The sequence below is a fragment of the Apteryx rowi genome, unplaced genomic scaffold (genome assembly GCF_003343035.1).
Source record: "Apteryx rowi isolate R43461 unplaced genomic scaffold, aptRow1 scaffold_498, whole genome shotgun sequence".
NCBI classification, from domain to species: Eukaryota; Metazoa; Chordata; class Aves; order Apterygiformes; family Apterygidae; genus Apteryx; species Apteryx rowi.
This window is the reverse complement of record NW_020450758.1, coordinates 58,817-78,739: the sequence shown is the minus strand read 5'-3', so window position 1 is coordinate 78,739 and position 19,923 is coordinate 58,817. Positions and strand designations below refer to the sequence as shown.

General features: G+C 47.7%; 1 protein-coding gene across 3 annotated transcripts in view; it reads left to right on the top strand.

The window, feature by feature from the left end:
- CLPB (ClpB homolog, mitochondrial AAA ATPase chaperonin) overlaps positions 1 to 19,923 on the top strand; it is a 92,869-nt gene that overhangs the window by 45,119 nt on the left and 27,827 nt on the right. For all 3 annotated transcript variants that reach the window (XM_026079250.1, XM_026079251.1, XM_026079252.1), the window contains 2 exons: positions 10,043 to 10,140; positions 16,649 to 16,763. In XM_026079250.1, coding sequence (XP_025935035.1) covers positions 10,043 to 10,140; positions 16,649 to 16,763 — 213 coding nt within the window. The remainder of the gene's footprint in view (positions 1 to 10,042; positions 10,141 to 16,648; positions 16,764 to 19,923) is intronic.

The window sequence follows — 19,923 nt, the reverse complement described above, 5'->3', positions numbered from 1 at the left end:
CAGCTTGTTTTAAAACTGATTGCAAAGAGTAAAGGTTTTTGTGACCCCAAACTAGAGTGCAAATTGTCAGAGCCCTTCCATGCTGTGGTCCTTCCCATGTGCTGCTGGGAAAGCCTGCGTTGGAGAGGGGTCCAAAGTTCCTGTGCAAGGTGAAAGTTTTGCGATAAGACTTAGCTAGTGTTGGTAATGTCTTGAGCGAAGCCCTTTTTTAATTCCGACGTGTCAAACTTTGTGCCCTGAGCGCAAAACTTGCAAAATTGGCTCCCGTACTTGCATCCCGATCGCGAGGTCTGCACCTGAGTGGTACACGCAGTGCTGTGTCGTAGCCTCTCTGCTCTTGCATGACCAAAGGAGCAGGCACGGGAGATCAGCAGCAGAGCGCTGTGATCCCCTGGCCGGTTGCCCCAGGACACGGAGCTGCAGAACAGGAGGGAGACTGCCGTGCCGTGCCGTGCCGTGCCGTGCCGTGCCGTGCTGTGCCGTGCCGCGCTGGGCTGGGGGTGCACCAGCAGCAATAGGGACCTTTGCTCGGTGGAGCCTTGCTGGAGGGCACGTTCCCCACGTGGAGCCCGCTCTGAGAGCCGCTCCCCCGTGCTATTTTGTGATTTCAGGGACGTACCCGCTTGCACGAAGAGGCTGTGGATTGGAGTCTCGTGCRTTGGGAAGGAGATAATTGGGGGGGCGCTTTCTCTGCCTGCACAAAATGTGCTGCAGCTTATGTGCCTGCTTTGTTTCTGACTGGGGGTGCGTGTGTGCAGGCAGGGGTGTTATGTACTCCAGGCTGCTTATCTGTTACAGCACGAGCGCCGTTCAAATAAGTTACCTGTCCAGGAAGGCAGATCCAAAATAGCATGTTTATATTTAACACACACATTAAAATTGTTTTTTTTCTTTTCCTCTTGTACTGTGGCCTTCCCATTTGTCATGCATGTGGGTGGTTTTGTGCATTCAAAGGGCAATGCAGTCCTCAGTACAATTATTTTTCGGGAGGGCTGATTCCAACGAGAGCAGTATCGCTATGCACTGGGAATAGCTCTGCAGAGCCCTGTATTTTCCAGAGTTCCACYGGGATCACTGAGAGCAAATTTGGTCGAATTTTATGCTGGAGTGAAAAATCTGTGGGCAAGAGTCCAGGGTGTAGCGCGGCTGGAAAGGGAACAAACAGATGTAACAGGAGCTGGAAGTTAAGGCCCATCACATGGTAGGTAGCTGAGCGGGAATGGAGAAGAGGGCTTGTTTGCTAGTAGGGCGTGAGAGGTGGCCAGCAAACATGGGCTTCACAAAGAAAAAATCATGAGCCGGGAGTGGAGAGTTTGCTCTCCTTGAGGCAGAATCATGCGGGTCACGTGCATCGTTGCAGCCAGTTTCTCTCGCTCCCTGCGCACCCCTTGCGTTGGGGTCCGTGCAGCAGCGAGGTGCTCCTTCTGCAGGGAGGTTCTGCGGAGCGGAGATTACACCCAAAGGGAAGCACGGCAGCCATTATCACAGCGCTGAACAGCCTAAAAGAGATCAAGGAATCGTGAGGGTTTTGTTTTTCCCCCAAATTTAAAGTAGTATCCTGCAATTCAGAGCCTTAGTGCTGCCATGTGCCAGCACCACATGTGCTAATGCCTCTTTATAGGTTACCTTATCTCATGTGCTGACGGCACCAAGGAACCTTCAGGAGGCGATGTGGCTGAATAAATAAAGCACGAGTTTATCTAATTGCCTTTTGATCCCTGCTGAACTTTGGCGTCTAGAGTCTCAGCAGTGAGCTCGACGGTTTGTCCGCGTGTAACGCGAAAAGGGGTGCCGCACGTGGGTGCCGCGCTCCGAGGAGGCAGAGCAGGCGCTGCCTGCGCCCTGCCTCCGCGGTGCTCCGGATTTTATAACCGTTCATCAGGTTCCCGTCAGCTCTCCTTTCTTCGGCTGAAGAGCCCACCTCAGCCATTCGGTTACTCCTTCTTCAGCAGCTCCGGGCCCCTCACGCTCCATATTAGTCCTGTCGGTGCCTTTGCCGCTTTTACCYTTTTCTCTGGGCTGAGGCAAGGAAACCTGAGCGCAGCGCTCGGGGCAGACAGGCATGGGCGCTGCAGTGGCGTAATGWCTTTCTGGTTTGTTCGCTCTCCTTYCTGAAGTAATTCCCACCTTGATTCAGCAGTAAGCTAATGTTTTTGTAGACCTGTTCACAGCAACAACAAAACCTCATTCCTGATTTTCTGGCGAAAGGTGGATCGGAGCCTGTCATTGTTTATGTGTAATTCAGATTGATTTTTCCACGTGTGCGTTGGTTTACATTTATTATCTGTGCTGAGTTTCGCTTGCCTGCTTGTCCCTGTCACTCAGCATTATAATGTCCTTGTGCGGTTCTTGGCAGTTGTTTTGTTGTTATTTGTTTCTGCAGCTCGGAATAAATTAGTGCTGGTAGTCATCGTTGTCATGTCAGTRTTTGCCCTCTTTCCCAGATCACTTGCACGTAGTCTAACCCCACGGGCATCAGCACAAATCCCTTGGAAGCCCTTCGATAACCCTCCTCCCCTGAGCAGACTGAGCACTTGGTCTCCTGTGTTCATATCCCTTGTTTTCAGTGCTTAARGAGTTATTTATCCACGGGAGGCTTTTTTCTGGTAACAGCTTGCTACTTAGGTAAGGAACATCGTCAAAAGATTTTCAAACATCAGAGTATACCTGTATCAAGCAGATCACGTTATCCACGTGGTTACTGACCCCAGGTAGTGCCCGCAGCTTTGGAAGGGAAAGCTTTCTTCTGCAGAAGTTGTGCTGACGTTTCCCCTTATATCCTTGTTCCACATGTTTCCTTCTGCATTTCCTTATATAAAGTCTACTTRTCTGCTGAGTGCAGCAGTCAGACACGTTAGCCTGTAGTTCCCAGATCTCTCGTCAGTCTTTTTTACAAGTTGGTGTCAAGTTTGCTGCCTTCCAGTGCTGTATTTTCATGCCAATAGATCGTTGGCAGTGGTTGATAATTTGGCTGTTTTACTTTATGTTTGAGCTCCTTCTGAACTATTCAGTCTCTGGGCCTGGCATTTGTTAATCCTCATTTATGTTTTAAAACTGTTTCTGGTGTCTTTTCAATTTGAGACACTTCCTCCACCTTGTCTCCTGTAAGAAGAGGTTTGGGTGTGGGAACTTCTCTATAGGAACCGTTGATGCAAGGAGCTCATTTAGCCTTTCTTCATATARTCTTTGGATCTTCCTGTTGCATCTTGATCGCCTATTGAAACTCACAGTCCCTGGCTAACTTCCAGCTTCTGGTATGGTTAAAAAAGRGTTTTAAATCCCTTTTGACCTGCATTGTTACAACTTTACATTTAACTTGCCAGGGCAAATGTTCTGTTCTAGTCTCCTTGTTTGGACACAGCTTCCAGGTTTTGAATGATAGAGGGGTAGTTGTTGGTTGGGTTTTTTTTAATATCCTAACTTTTCTCCTTATAAAGACTTTCTAATAAATAGTGTGGGGTTTTTTAGCCTTTAATGTCCATGTTGTAGGAAAGCTTTTTCCTGGTGGGTTGCTCCCTTTATTTCTAACAGGATTCCTTGTGTCCTATAGTTCCTCTTTTGGAACAAGACACCTTGGATTCTTTGTTGGTCTTTGCTTGTAATGAAGTTAGGCATGAATGTGTTCCCTGTTGCGGTGTGGTTCTTAGGAAATGATGTTATGCTCTGTCCGAGACTAAATTAAGCCTTGCCTCTGCTCATGTGGGTTTTCTGACCAGTTGCTTTAGGAAGTATCTCTTAGTCTCTGTTCCTTACCAAGTAATTAATATCATGGTTTTTACACTTACGGTCTTTCCAGTTTTTCTTAGCTTGTCTCATCCTTGTCACCATGCTGATCAGTCTTTCAGAAGCAAAATCCTAATACGGAATTTCCCTTTTAAATTGGGACATTTCATTCCATAAAAAACCTGTGTACTGGCTGGTACAATTAACTTATTTATGGTTTTTGTATCCAGATTTTCTTTAATATATAACATCACACCTCCACCACTGAGACTCATTCTCTCATGCCAGCACAGTTTGTATGCTGGTATTATGGTATCCTGCTGTTATCTTGCTATCTGCTCTTATCAGCCTCCTCCTCTAAAAGCATGCATTGCAGTTTGGCTATCATCGTTTTAGACTTTTCGTCTGTCATCTGTCTGGAAGCGCATACACATTTGGTCTCAGTCTGATTCACTGTGTTTATGAGCACTGACTCATAAACCAGACTTCAGTGAGGACCTCTTCTTGCAGCTTCTTACCTGACTTTGTTAGTGTCTGACCTTTGTCTCAGGAACTTGGATCTCTTGCTGGTTTAGAGGGGTCTGTCCTTTGCATGTAGGCTCCCTCTGCTCCAAAAACTCTTCTAGTTCTTAATCAAGTCTGAACCCTTCCTTCCTGCATCAATTTCTCAACTATTTATCAAGACATCATCTCTCTGTATGTGTTAAAATTTGTTAAAAGCCATGGCTCTCACATACCCAGTCCCAGTAGTGACTAGGTAAGTACAGAAGGGAAAAAATCCTCAAGAGAGTGAGAAATCAATTGCCAACTTGGTCTGTTAAGACAAAATGTATTTTTAATACAGACAAATGCAAAGTTCTGCATCTTGGGAGAGGAGCAGAGACCGTGTCTGCAAAATGGTATCAACCCTTGGAAAGTGAGGACTTTGAGGTGGGTGCAGAGTCACACCCGGATGAGCATGGAACAGAAGGAAGCATTGAGAGTGATTTTAGGAAAGAAAGGCAGGACAAGAACTAATACCTGATGCTAGACAAATTCATATTGGAAATGTTTCATATGGTTTAAGAGTGAGGATGAATCAGTGCCAGAAGGAACTACGGGCAGCCCAGATCCTCTGTTCCTCAAAACCTCCAAGATGCAGCTGGCTGCCTTCCTGGAGCCTGTGCTTTAACCAGCACTAGTTTTGGCTGCTTTGAACCTGTGTTGTCAGGCTCTATATAGGTAATGGAATATCCTGCACTGTCCAGGATATCAACCTGATGGTACCTGCTGGCCTTGGTCACTGTGAAACCAGAAAGAGTTATTTCAGGAGTGAGAATGGCATTTCACGGTGGTCCTCATCTGCATTTGTGATTCTTCTGCTTTAGCATTTATGGGTTGGTCTCTCAGGCTAAAAGATATTCTTTAATGGGTTCTCTTTGAGGTAACGCTATATAGCTCTGCGTCTGTATATGAGAGAAGTCACAGGCTTGGGAGGTCAGTGCTGCGCCCCATGCRGTGGGGACTGACACAGAGTCTCAGCCTCAAGCCCATATTGCCAGTCTGGCTTACAGGTTGTTTAAGGTGATAAAGCGGAGTTTGGCCTGAAAGAGCGAAAGAGCGATAATTAGATCTTTGAATTGTACATTGCCTTGATTTGTGTTGCGCATGTACTCCTATGGAGGCTAATGTTTTCCCTGGAGACACAAAAGGCAGGATTTGCCTCAGCATGTAAATACATTGGGATGGCTTGGTCTCACGTTACARACGGATGCACCATAGGCAGAGTAATCAGCAAGTGCCACCAACTAAGAAAGGTAGGGTTGGGATGCTAAACCATGCGGGGTATTGTGCTCAGGTGTGCCTGCAGCTTCTAGTTCCACCTGGTACCTTTGCTAATTTTGCTCTGGRTCTTCCCTTGAGGAGCAATTTTCCCAGGAGGTATGTGTTCACATTGAAATTCAAGCTGTTGGGAAGAATCCTTCGATGCAGTAGCAGGGGGAAGTTCTCAGCAAGAGTAAAAGGGCATTGCCCAGTAAGTGGAACAGCGCGCTGGAGTGTGTTCCTTTTATTTCTTGAACCGTCAGACAGCAAAAGGGTGGTAGGATCCCAGGCTGGGGTGACTACTTTCATATTAATGTTATATGTTAAAAGCTACTTGTGAAATATGTGTCTTATTGATTTAAAAACAGGTTTATGTTACTGGAAAAAGGGGTGATCATGCTAATTCAATCACTGAAGACTCAGGAGAACAGGAGTCTTTTTATATTACTTTAACTAGCCATGTAGAGCAATAATAATGTCACTCCTTGTCAAAGCTGATGGCTGATGACATTGTGTAATCCCCAGCAGGTAATATGGGCTGCTTCCTCTTGGTGAATCCCAGACTATTTTGGTGTTTGAACAAGGCCATGGAGAGGTGTAACTGCAGTGGCAAATTGCATTTAGCACACCGGAGTTGTGTAATTCGTTTCAGTGATTGTCTGCCGCTCAGAGCTTCTCTGGTTCAGGGCGAAAGCTGCGCTGTGTCCCCGTCTTTAGCATCCTGAGCAGCGCTTCCCTTGTAGATTTGGGGATTTCTAGTCTCTTCTTTCTGGGATTTAGTTTGCTTTGCCAGAAAAATCGGATGAATTCTTTTTTCCCAGGTGATACGGTGGGTTTGGCCCTGCAGAGTCTCCTGCCAGGAGAGACCTGCTCCCTGGAGCACCGGGCCGGGCGAGCGGGCTGTGATGGGGTGCCAAGCGGTGCCTTTGGCAGAAGGCCTCCCGGGATCCTCACCGAGCCGGCTGACGGGGCTTGGGTTGCTCCTGGGTGCAGGACAGGGTGATGCAGGCTGCACTGCGCAGCGAAGAGCGGGTGTACGTGCGTTGGAGAGCCACGACCTGAGTATTCACCATCCATTTTGCTGGCTTCCGGCTCCCCTGTAGCTCAGGCTCAGCACCCTGCTGTCGCGCCGCGCTGCAGCGCTCCYGGCCCTCCCTTGCCTGACCATCCTTGGCTGACCCCTTGCTCCACGCTGACATGTCAGTGTAGACAGGCTCTTACACCACCAGCTGCATGGGCAAGGGCTGGGCATGGGTGCTSTCCTCACTGGGGAGGGTCTACTCGGGACCTGGATGAGGTGGAGGAACCTCGAGGAGCCCGGGCATTTTCCCTTGCTGAAATGAGTTTGTGATGGCCAGACCAGCGCCGTGAGATGTTTGCAAGAGCAGGCCCTAGCTGGGGACCTTAGTTGGGAAGCTAGCGGCTCTTCCCCCGGGAGACTGCAGCCGTGGCGCTCTCCAGTGCCTTGCGGGCCGCTGGCGCGGTCACGATGCCCCGTTCCGTCTCGGAGGCGCGGGGAGTTGTTCTTGCCGGGCAGCGGGCAGCAGGAGGGTACGTGCGCGCTAGGGCCCGGGTGTGTTTTAACCCGCTCCGGCGAGCTGACAGCCGACAGTAATGAAGATAAAACAACTTGGATTTTAGCACCAATTAGGATTCGAGTTAGTCTCAGATCCCAAACAGGTTTCAGTGGAAGCCTCCAGTTGGAGCCTGCACGCCGCTGGGACGCAGGGTGCTCCGATTCGCCATCCCCGATGCAGCGTGGTGGGCTCCCAGGAAGGGTCCTTCCTCCCTGAGGCCACGCGGAGAGTCGGAAGCTGAGCTCGCGTGCTTGAGCGCCTGCCCCGCGGCAGGTCGTCGTTGCTGGGCCCCGTCGAGGTGGCCTCCAGCTTAGGAGAGCAGGCAAAGACCGAGCGCGGCCTCCGAGCGCCATCCCGTCTCCTCCCTCCGCCGCCTCCGGAAAGCAGCGCCGTGAAGCGAGGCGGCCTCGTAGCGGTGCCCGCCGTAGCGCCGGCCCTATTGACAGTTACCCGGAATCCGAAGGAATTCGAGACGAATTGTTAAGAGGATGGAATTAATAAAATTTGAAAAATTGAGGCCTGTCACTCTCCTAAACTTTTTCCGATACCGCCGACAGAAACATATTTCCCCAATGAGTGACCTTCTGCGGCTGCCGCCGCTACGCCGCGCCGCGCCGACGCTAGGAGTGAACTAGCCTGCTATTTATCAAATATTATAAGCCGGGGCCTACTAATCCGAGCGGGGCGGTGGAGGAGGGCGGAGGGGATGGAGGCGGCTGGAGGCCGCGCAGCCCCGGGAGCTGCCCAGGTGTCCATCTCCAGCGCCAGACAGCTAGTGGGAGGTGACAAATTGCCTTCTATTAAGCCTCTAAAGGTTGGCGCCCTCTCAGCAGGCCCGCGATAGATCGCCCGGGCTGCTGCCTCCGCCAGGCTCCGCTCCTCGGRCCAGCTGCCTGGCTCGTGGCGGGGGGGAAAGGGCAGCGGCCGGAGGTGCCGATCGGAGGGAGGAGGTCAGGCCGGGGCGCTTATGAACTAGTAGCCACTTTTGCCTTCTATTAGCAAGCCGAGTGACACCGTTATTTATTGCAGCGTAATATTTTATTGCTGCCGGTAGTCGAGGTTGGAATCGACCAGTTGTACGAGTCGGGTTCTATCAATTATTGCAGCAATTAGTCAAGTCGTCAAAGCCATTAACAGGGGGATTAGGCCAATATTGGATAGCCATTATTGATAGATCCAGGGGAAGGGAAAAGCCAAACAAACCCTCAGCCTTCATTTGAAATGAAAGCAGGCCTAGCCTCGAGGATGTCATCATTCGGAGAACCCAGAAAACTTCCCCCCTCCCCTCCTCCTCCTGGMGACCCAAAGGAGCATAAACCCGAGGTGGTTTTGGGAAGCGTCGGGGCTGGGGGAGGGGATCAGGGGAGCACTGTCTCTTTAAAAGATATTGAGAGGCCAGCCTCGGCAGTATATAATCTCACCTGTCTCGATCATATTCTTTATTTGCAACGACAAGGCTTGCAATAGAAATTACTCTGTGTCGAATGTTTATGGAGCACATTTTTCATTCTGTAAGCAAATATAGATCCCTGATGCCAATGCTTCGAAATGGCTAATCTCTCTGTCTCTCCGCTTCACGATAGCAAAGAGTCCTCTCAATTCTTTCATATATTATGATTGCTGCTTGCTTTTATTGAGCACTCGGGGTGCTCTGTGCTTTCCTACATTTTAGGAGCAGAACTGCAGCCTGGTTTGGGCATGCCAAGGTAACCAGTTTGTTCCCGAGTTTTCCAGCTCGCCCGGTAGAGTGGAGGATGTTTATRAAACCTCTGTGTGCGTAATAGCGCGGGGATGGCTCCCATTTTTCTCCGTAATGCACAGCCACCGGCAGCCTACCCTTCGCCGTAGCCCTGTCCCTCTTGTCACGTCCGTTTTACAGATGACTGGGCAGGCCGTGAGTCAGAATCGCCTCCCGGAATTAGGGGCTCTTTTGTTCCCAGGCTTCTTCTCCAGGGTTTGATGACTTCTACTGCTCTGAGAACGACGGGGTGGCTGCTTAGCTGGAGCACCGGCTTGTTGGGTTTCAGGCCTCTTTGCTCATTCTCGTCAGCCTTGCTGTCTGCTTGGCGGCAGGAGGCTTTTCGGGAGTCACAGTGTGCATACAACGTTTGTRTTGAGTCTCTCTCGGCCTTAGAGATATTTCTTGAGAGGCCGAGGCCCGGAGATCAATCCTGTGACACCTCGGTTGCATCTTTGACTATTTCCCTGTATCGGTGCCTCCTGATCTTGGACTGCCCTGTCCAAGATTACCACTGTATACTTCCCGCTGCTTCCCAGCACAGCAGCTGGGACCAGTTTGACTGTGCATGTTCTTCCACAACCCAGTGTGCTTGAGAAGATGACAGAGGACAGGGAGCTGCGTCCCTGTGAGTTTGTTTCTATGAGGTACCCATCTGACTCCCTCCAATGGTTCAGTCTTTGGGTTTTGTTGCCTTTTTTTTTTTTTTTTTTGAATTAAATTCTAAAGAAGATGGTGATTTTTTCCCCAGGAGAGAAATGCAGCTACTCCTGTGGTATGAGGTAGCAGCTGTTTGGCAGACTACAACCATCTCAGCAACTACAGCTTGGAGTAAAAGAGAGGAAGGGCACCGTGTCCAATTGAAGCTGCAGGGTCCCGTTTGACTCCCAGAGGGTCGGTCGCTGGTGCTTTTGTGAAGCTGTATTTTCTTTTGGTGATCCCATGTGCTTTCATCCCCCACAGCAGCTCTTCCCTGCCAAGCCAATTGTTAGGAGTGACAATTCCCTTTTCTTGTTCCCTGCACACCCGAGCATGTAACTGCTGGTTATACATTGTCCCTTTCTGATCCAAGTACCCTTTGGAGCAAAGGTTAGAAGAGGACACCAACTAGCGCAGGAGTCACAAGATGTGCTTCATGCTTATTCTGTCTCGAGACTGAACTCTGATCCCTTGATTTTTTTTAATTTTTCCCTGCCATCAGGTGCCAACCCCCTGCAGAAGAATGAAATGGGACACACACCCCTGGATTATGCCCGTGAAGGGGAGGTCATGAAACTTTTGAAAGCRTCGGAGACAAAGGTGAGCCTGAAATTCAGGTGACTTTTCTGCTACAAGGACAGTTTTAAAGAGAACTTGCAATCGAGSAGTGCCTTACTGCACTTCCAAGATTTCATGCTTTTTGAAGGAGGTATTTATAAATGAATGRCACAATACRTAGCAAAAAAAAAAACCCTAGACTTTTGAAGTCTCTTTAGCTATCTTCATGGCTATGTGCCCTCCTYTTCCATGTTAACATTTGTTCCTTGGCAGTGAGATACATAGGACCAGTAATACTGTTCTGTAACCTTTAGCTTTAGGCAAAAATGCAGTAAAATCAGGATGCCATTTCTACTTTATTTTCTGAAATTCCTGGAAATAGAACCAGATCCTAGGATTAAGAGTCCAGTTGTGGGCCTGGTATCCATGTATTCGTGAGCACCTGTCTAAGACAGAAGGACACTGATTTCTGCTGTCTGGTYGTAAAATGTTCATCTCATCCCTCTCAGCCTCAGTTTCTCCTTGAGTGGGCTGGAGCTCACCATATCCCTTTAATGAGTCGCTGTTGCAAGGTATTTGCAAGAAGGAAAAGAATCAGATTTGCATGAGCGGTTCCAAGAAAAACCTCAGGAGTAAAGAGGCTTACAGATTAGCAGGACTGGGGGAAGCCTGACCACCTTTTTATCTGTTTTCAAGCTCATTGCAACAAAACTGCAAGTCATTAGACATGAGGGATCTACAGTCTGATGTGAAGTATTTAAAATGCCTGGATATGAGGCCTTGTTTAAGTAAGAGCCGTTAATTATCAGTCATTAGGAGAGGCAGTCACAACAGTGATGACTCTTGAGCACCATCTCCACAAGAATCTCAAGTCAGCCGGGGCATTAAGCCTCACAGCCCCCTCGCAGCCCCTCACAGTTCTCTGCAGAGTTGTTAGCCCCTGTTAGTGCCGCAAAATTGCTCACGGTTTCGGAGATGGCTTCCGAAGTTGTGTACCTCAAACTTTGTTTGTTACAGGTTTGGAACGTGAACTTGCATGTTTGAAACCTGAGGTTAGGAACTTGCCTGTGCTTGGAAGGTGAAAGTAATTTAAAYTGTGGTGGTTAGTATGTTTAATAGATATCACCCAGAATTATGGCTGCCAGGCAGTCAAAACCGCCGTCTTGTCTGTGCTTGCCCAGGAGTATCCTTGCTGGAGCTGGAATTCAAAACTGGATTCCCCAGGTGGTAAACCACTGCCCTAAGCATGAAAAACAGTGCTCTTTCCTCTCGTGCTTTCCGTGCTTGATCGCAGTAAAGGAAAAATGGAACGTGGCAGTTCTCTGCGGAGTTGACAGCTTCTTGTGTTAGCCAGAAGCACTGCTTACAGGGAGCCGTGCTTGCTTGGACAGCTCTTCGGAAGTTTTAAGGACGGAAAGTTGAGAATCTTGAAGTCACTTGAACCACTTGAAATCTTTGAGGAAGAGGGGAAAAATTATCTGCTGGTTAAGTGGTCTCTGGAGTCCAGCACTGGCAAGAAAACCCACCCCTAACAGTTTGAAAAGCTGCATTGGTTTTTATGCTTAACTAATAGGTGGAGGAGAGAAAGGAAACATATCTATAAAGATGTTGCTGATGAAAATGATTGTACTTGTATATAAAACATAAGACAGTCGAGCCAGCTTGTGATGAATATTGAGCTGGGGGGGATACGGTGCTACAGGGGTTGCATCCACCCCTGTATCTGCATTCCACTGAGAGTCTTTGAGAATTTATTGCTCATTTTAATCACTGCTAGAGAATGAATTGGCAGAACTATGACTGGATGGGCACATCGCATAGATTTTATTTACATATCCTTGTGACAGAATAACAAGGAGTTTTCATATGTATTTTTAATTTATTTTGATTTCATTTGTTCTTTAAAAAAAGAAATCTGTGTGTGCTTTCCCTATTCTAGACAGCTCTTGCTTGGTGTTTAGGACTCTTGAGCTAGTTGATGTTGCTAAACAATCTGGTGAAGTCTAAATAAGCTGTCATGTATATGGGGCTAAAAGGAAGGGAGTGGCCCTTGAGACTAGAGTCTTGTGTGTGTAACTGGAATTAAAACAGTCACAGGACTGAGACTTGAAGACTCATCTCAGCTCCAAGGTTCTTCCTTTGCCCTTTCAACTCTTTTTCCTTCTGGCAAGCCTGCAAGAAGACCAGTCAGGAGCTGAAATTTATTTTTGGTGAGTTTTCAAGCTTCCCTGAAAGTCTTCTTGCCCTTCAGTGTTATGGCTGAGACTCTGGAACATGTCAGTCCTCTTYAGCCGCTAACTCAGCACCATCATTCTAGCTTCTCCAACAGATGCCTTCTGTTTTAAGTATTATAAACTGGTTGAATCATAAGAACTGCTGTACTGGGCCCAGCAAGATCCATCTGGTGGCATCTCCTGTCTCTATTAGTTGCCACTAAAGGATTTTTAAGGAAGGTTGGAAGGACAGGACAAGTATGTAGTTGCGGTTTCCCTAGGCTCCCGCCTCATCTTCTGACAAGCAGTGGTATGAGGACTTGCTGAACTGGAGCTTGCGTCCACATCATCGTATTTAATAGCCTTTGATGGACCTTTTAAAGAAAGCAAACATCCAGTTGTGATTCAAGTGTATTCTGTCTTTTTCCATTCAGAACATCCTCTGGTGTTTGGTTCCAGTTTAAGCATGTGTGATATGAAAAATGTCTTTTGGTTGTTTGAAAAGTGTCTGTTCACTAAGCTGCACACACAGCTCTATATAAAGTAGAAGCAGGGATAGAATAGCCTTGCAGTGAAGGCCAATTTAATGCTTTCTTTAAACCCACAAGAATTACCTGAAGACAGTGTTTGCCCTTCCTGAGAAAGAACCATTCCCAAAGTCCCCAAAGACTGTCGTGTTTTTATAGCTTGGTTTATGTCCCTGACATGTTTGGCAGCTGAACGTAAGTTTATCATCCTGGTTTCCTTTAATCTTTTAAAATTCTTTTCATATGATGTGAAAGATAGYGTCCTCCACATTTGTAGGTTTTCTGCAAACGTTTTGTTCTGCTAGYGCTGTGCTTTTGCACCTCTTCTCTGAATATTTTCCCGTAAATGTAATCATGCTTGGGAGGGCTGCCGTACTGGATAAAGAATAATCAAAGCCAGCGAACGTGATTACCGTGCCCATATTAGCGACGGGGAGCTAGCCCTTATTATCTCAAGGTGAGGTCTGACAAATCACTTATGGAGTGTATCTCTTATTAAAAAGAACGGCGTGTTCCTCATGCATTTGGCATCGCATCACAAGAACCTCTTCGCATGGGTGAGCACAGGAGTTCAGTTGCCTTCAACGCAAGAGCGGAATACCAGTCTTTGCATTTCTTTCAGTACCTGTAACACCAAGGTAATTCACTTAAATGCCAGTGATGTACCATAAAAGTTTAATSAGAAGAACTGAGGATGAATTTTCTGAGGGTGAAAACACAGCCCCCACTGATATCATTTYGCACTGCAAAACAGGAGGGGATGTTGCTTTCTCTGGCTGCTGGTTGCCTTACCAACAAATGCAAACAAGGTCAGGCACTTTGTGGCTGACTCCTCCAACAGAAATTGTCTGGCRAGAGCAAGACCTGAGTCGGATATGCTGCTCCAGTTGCTGATCCTGGCAGCACTTGGTATCAAGATAGTAGGAAAGAGGTAGGAGAAGCTAGATCCATACCTGTGCAGAAGCATGGAGGGGGGARTGGAAGAGGAAGCAGGTAAAGCTCATGTCTCATTAATTAATGTTCAGTGAGATCCTCTGGCTAGCACGCTTCTGTGTGTAACAGGACAAGAGTGGAGCAAAGGGTCTCTGGGAGCTCCAGTTCAAGTGAAGGAGGTTTCTTCTGGCCTAGGCACTGCCAGGACTGCCGTAACAGCTGCCTTGGCCTGCGTGCCTGCACTGTCTTCATCCGTGGAGCGTAGATCCTTCAGGCAGCTGGGAGGTGAGGAGAGCCCTGAGCTGGACGCTGTGCTCTTGTCCAACTCGGGCAGGATGTTTGAGAGCAACATCGTCTCCATCCTCTCCTGAGACACCGGCTCCGCTGCAGTGCAGGTGCTCTATGCCAGAAGACTGCTGCTGCTCTCATACTTGAAATCACAATCTGCAGGAAACAACAAAACAAAACMAAACCCCCCAAAGTCTTCCTATTTCAAACAATCATTCTGAAAAGATAGAGAGAAAAAGAGATTCTTACTTAGGAAAAACCATAGTTTCTGCTTGATTAATACAGTGCAAAATCCAAGATTATTGGTGGATTTTTTAGTTGCAGGTACCCCAGACTGATCTAAAATATGTTTTTCTCAGTGGATTTTTCTCTTTTACTGTGTCCTCTGTTGTCAGCGTGGGTTGTGGCAGCTGCCTGTGGCCCAGAGTGCTCCTCGCTGGCAGCGCTACCTGACTGCCTGCATCARCTGGCACTAAAGATGCCCGATGCCACTGCAGCTTCCAGAGAGCAGCTCCTAGGAGTGAGGCCACATCATCGCAGAAGAGACACCACATTTCAGTGGCAGGTTTCTCCGGAACGGAGCCCAAGCAGAAACAGTAGTGCAGTGACTTGGAAAAAGCACTCTAACTGGTGCAGTCCTTTACACGTGAAATGGACTTGCTTCCTGCCCAGAGCCTTTTACTGCGTTGGTCTTCCAAGGAAGAGACAGAGGGAGAGGGGGGTCTTCCCAGAAGAGGATCCTCTCCTGCTGTTTGTGCATGGCTTCCAYCTGTCCATAAACCCAGCCCAGTCATTCAGTATTATGACAACAAAGATTGTTCTCTGCACTTTAAGAAAAAGACAGAAGAGGAGGGAGGAAGAAAAGATTTGTCAAGATATATAGAAAGACACAGATATATGGAAAGAGCAGTGCTGTGAGCCTGGTGATATATATGAAGCCTGGGGGAGATACACTGTTGACACGCTGGATTCTGTCCCACAAGTGGTGTTCCTCTGGGATCCGCAGAGAAGTTATTGCTCCATATGAGGCATCAGGACTGATGGCATCTCTCTGTTACACACTCGACTGATAGCACCAGCCAAAATTGGATTGTTTGCTATTTATTTTTTTTTAACTTCTGTCAGAGTCACTACCGGCCCGGGAAACACTGGCAACCTGGCTGACAGGTTTTATCTGTTCTGGCTATGACAGCAGTGTCCTGCTGCAACTTTTGAAACCGGTTTCTCGTTTTCTTAGAAATTTCTTTTTATTTCCCCTTCTGGGAGATAGTTTAAATGATTGGACCATTTACGTGCACAAGTTACTCACTCTGCAGACCATATGGGTTTAGCCTGGAGAAGAGAAGGCTCAGGGGGATCTTATCRGTGTTTATAAATATCTGACGGGAGGGTGTAAAGAAGACAGAGTCAGGCTCTTCTCAGTGGTGCCCAGTGACAGGACAAGAGGCAACAGGCACAAACTGAAACACAGGAAATTGAAGAGTATGAAACACTTCTTCACTGTGAGGGTGGTTGAACACTGGGACAGGTTTCCCAGAGAGGCTGTGGAGTCTCCATCCTTGAAGATAATCAAAACCCGACTGGACACRGTCCTGGGCACCCTGCTGGCGCTGACCCTGCTTTGAGCAGGAGGGTTGGCTTAGATGATCTCCAGAGGTCCCTGCCAACCCCAACTATCCTGTGATTCTGTGATTCCGTATGCGGAGGAGATGCGAAGCTGCAGTGCATTATATTTTGCATTATTTCAGTCTTTAGTTCCAAATGCAGTAAACTAAGCTGGATGGAAAAAATGCATAAGTCACTGGCCCTAAAAGACCCTGCTTCCTTCTGACCTGGAGGTGAAAGAAAGTAAATGTCCTAACTAAACAGTTTTTTCCTGTGCTGTCCTGCATATTGTTGTGTGTTTGTCTGCAAAGCAATCGTGTCTGACTTTCCCAGCCTACAAAATAGGACACATTAATACTCTTCCAGCCCTTTCTGAGATGTTATAGAGTTTGATTCACCGGTGCTTTTAAGGGAGTTGAAATCTTTGAGTAGAAGATGTTTGGAAGGTGGGGATACAAATATAGGTAGAATAGTTAAACTTTTACTTTTCAAAATAAGCAAGCTCATAATGAGTTGACATCTCACTGGGAAATTTGAGAAATATCGTTGTTCTCGCCCATAAATATGATAGTCCTGACTTGCTCTCTGTAGCACTCTTATAGAAGCAGTGTGGTATCTTCCCAAATAAACTGTTTTTCACACCAGATGCAAAACCCAAGTTTCTGACTGCTGCCCATGCAAGTGCGCTTGCTAGCCAAGCTCTCTCCATTCCCATGCTCCTCAGCCTCCATCCTCTGATAGAGTCAGAAACTTCCTCCTGCTCTAACTTATGCAGAGCTGAGGCTGGTGCTTCTAGACTCTTAGCAAGTTGCACCGGCTCTGTCTTCTTTTCAGCGACAGGAAGAAGCGTCTGTGTGTCTAGGTGTCTCGTATATACTCATAGAGGACTTTGCTGTCCTTTGTGGGAAAACAATGTAGATACCAGCTGTTCCTGTTGTTGCTTAGAAAAACATTTTGCTCCTAACATTTTCTTCCCTTCCACAGTTCCAGGAAGAGCAGCGCAGGAGAGAGATAGAAGAACGCCGGAGGTTTCCCCTGGAGCAACGGCTGAAAGAGCACATCATTGGTCAGGAGAGTGCGATAGCAACGGTGGGAGCAGGTAGGATCCCTCGCCCGCTTCTCTTCCAGAGCTTCTGCTCCACAGGGAAAATAGGCCGTTTCCTAAAGCTGTGATCTGGGGCTACCTTCGAGCAGATCACAGCAGTTAATTGAGGTGAATGAGTGACTCACAGTGAGGTCCAGCAGATATTTCATGGCTGTGAGAGAGACAGCGCGCTTGTTCTTTGTCACAGGAGGGGCTTTCTAATGTGCAGCAGAAAAGAGGGTAACGAACTGAATGTAGATGGCTAACAGATGCTTTTTTGTCAGGCACTGGAGTTAGAGGCTTAGCAGCCCTTCCATTCGGGATGATTTCTCTCTAGACTAAACACAGAAGCTTGAAGGTCCAAGTTATTCGCTGAGATTTGCAGTGCACACCTTTGAGCATGAAAGCAATTCCCAGCAGGAGGACTGAAATGTAGAAGCTGAACTTGGTGACACTTGAGCATGGATAGAACCATCTTTTTCACCAGACCATTGGTCTTGAGCGTATTATTCATTAATAATTCACTAGCAGTTTTGCAGGGCATGTACATAAACCCCTCGCACACAGACCGCTTTGGGGGATTYGTCTGTATCCCTCACAGATTTGGGGCTCTGTTCTGAATACGAGCACATRCTTTGGCCGTCCTTTTCTGGCCATGTCTGCTATGGCAGAGCAAAGGGCAGTTTAGCCCCGTGTCCTGTCACTGATAATAGAGCACAGGGAAGAATGTATTAGCAAGACAGATACGGAGTGATATTTCCCCACTTTACTCTCCCAGTTTCCAGCAACTTGCAACCCAGGAACACTGTGAGMCGAAAGTTTTATCTTTGTGTATAGCAGCCCGCAAGGGATTTTTCTTCCATGAATTTGTCTGTTTCCTTTGGAGCTCCTGAAAGCTCTTGGCCTCTGCAGCATCCTTTGGCCGGGAGTTGCATACCTAGTGAGGAAATACATCCTTTTGTGTGTTTTAAATCTGCCTCCAGCTAATTTCACCTAGCGCCCTCCAGTTCTTGTGTCAAGAGAAGCAGTTGTTGCTGAAGAAACAGTTGCTGAGCTGAAGCTGCTGCTGTTCGCGACACAAAGCTCCTCTTAGCCTCGGAGCCCCCTGGTTTCAGTGGGAGTTCGGCATCTGGTCCCGCTTTGCTCAGCGGGAGTTAAGATCCCGAGTTCTCAGAGTGTTAGTCCYGGTGTTAGTCTTAAGGTATCCAGACGTGCGGAAGGGTAGGATGGGTAATAGCTAACGGAGGGGTTGTCTGCCTCCTGAGCTCGTTCCGTCTTCATCTTTCTGGAAGCGTCTTTCAGTAAATACTGAAGACAATATTAAAGCAAAACCCTCTGACAGTAGCGTGTTCCTGTAGCTTTTCCCTGCTCTGTTTGGGAGCCCCTTAAAGATATACATAAGTGGACATCATCTTCTCTCGCTATGGCCACTGCCAAGAGAGAGGACCGCTGTGCGACGCACTTCCTTAAGAGACTATTTTAAAGCACCTTGCTTTTGCTAGTCTGCTTCTGCTGTTTTCTAGCTGGAAAGCAGCGTTAGTTCTCCGCGCTACAGATTCGATAAAACCCTTTGCGGTTTATGTCTTTAAGTGTGCTGCAAATAGCGCAGGCCTGGTGCAAACTTAGTTACCTAGTGCTTCCTTTCTTGAATCTGCTAGAAAACCTTGGGCCCATGTCCCCAAATTTAGAGTACTGGTGCTTTTTTATTGAGGTGTTTTTCCTGAACTTCAAATTCTAAGTTTCACTTATATTTAAAAAAATAAAAAATAAATAAACACAGCGAATAAATGAGGAGTTTGGCCTCTTGTGGCTGCAAGGACACCGTACAGGAGCGCAGCAAGGTTTGGAGGGAAAGGTAATGCCTTTCGTTAGACCGTCTGATGGAGCTGGGGAAAAAACAGACCAGCTTTTAGACACACAGGCCTGAACAGAAACCACAAATTTCAGATGAGTACAGACAGTTGCTCTGAGCTTAACTTCATTAGGTTAATCAATTAGGCAGCTTGAGAGAAGAGGGTGTTGGGCATCTGTGGAGCAGAGGGGGATGTTTTCAGCTATATCAGTGCACCCTAATAAACATTATTATCTCTCTCTACAAGTTTTGCTTTCCTTATACTGCCACGGCTCCAGCAGCGTTACCCCTGCAAAACGTGAGCCTGTGGCATCAGTGGGACTCTGCAGATAGCCTGAAGCTGCAGCTCCATGAGGTCCGAGGCGCCCGCGGCCTTCGGAAGCGGTGCTGCCTGCCTCCCGCTGAAGGCCGGTGCACGTGCACGCGCTGCAGTGCATCGCAGCTGATTTTTCCTTGGTGTCACAAGTGCGTAAAGCTTGATGTAGCCTCTCCGGATGTATCTGAACTGTTCCAAACTCAGGAGCAATTTGTTTCACGTTGGACATTAAAACACTGTAAGGAAATCAAGACTCCATTACCAGCAAGCTGGGCTGGGTCCAATTTGTCAATCCAAGGCCTGAAAGCCCTTCTATCCTGTTCGTAATTCCTTGAACCATCCACACATCCTAATACAGTACCTGAAAAATGGACAGTTAGGAAGGACCAGGCTGAGGTCAGGACAGAACTGCGCGCAACGTGCTGTCGTAAATACAAAGAACGTACGCGGATAGTTAACAAAGACGAGTCCTATGCGGTCTCGAAGCCCTCGAAAGAGCAAGCTCTCGCCCTGCAAGCACAACAGACACCCTCTGTGTTTTGAGAGTGGCTGTGCCTGGGGGCAGCAGTGTGGGCTAATTGGGAAGCTTTGATTAATGGGTAGTGCCTGTTTCTGACACAGGTGGTGTTTGTGCACATTAAAGYGGCTGCCTTTATGGAGGTTTCTCTTATTGAATTATAGGGAATGCGCTTGATACCCCCGCAGCCTCAGGATATCAGACCGAAAGGTAGCAAGAGAGTCTCTGTCCCCTCCTCCCCTCTTCCCTCCTGCCCCATTTTTGTTGTTTTCTTTCAGGAAGGGTGAATTTAGAGACATGACTTTTTCCTTCCAAGCACTTCCTATCTATTTTTATTATTTTTTATTCCCAGCTGTTTTTGCTGCCACTTTGTGGACTCCACGTGCCTCCCGTTTTGCACTCACTGATACGGTTTGTTGGCTAGGAGACTTGCTGCACAACGTGCCTCGAGATTTACCAAGCCGAGCTGATATGTTTAATTTATAACTGC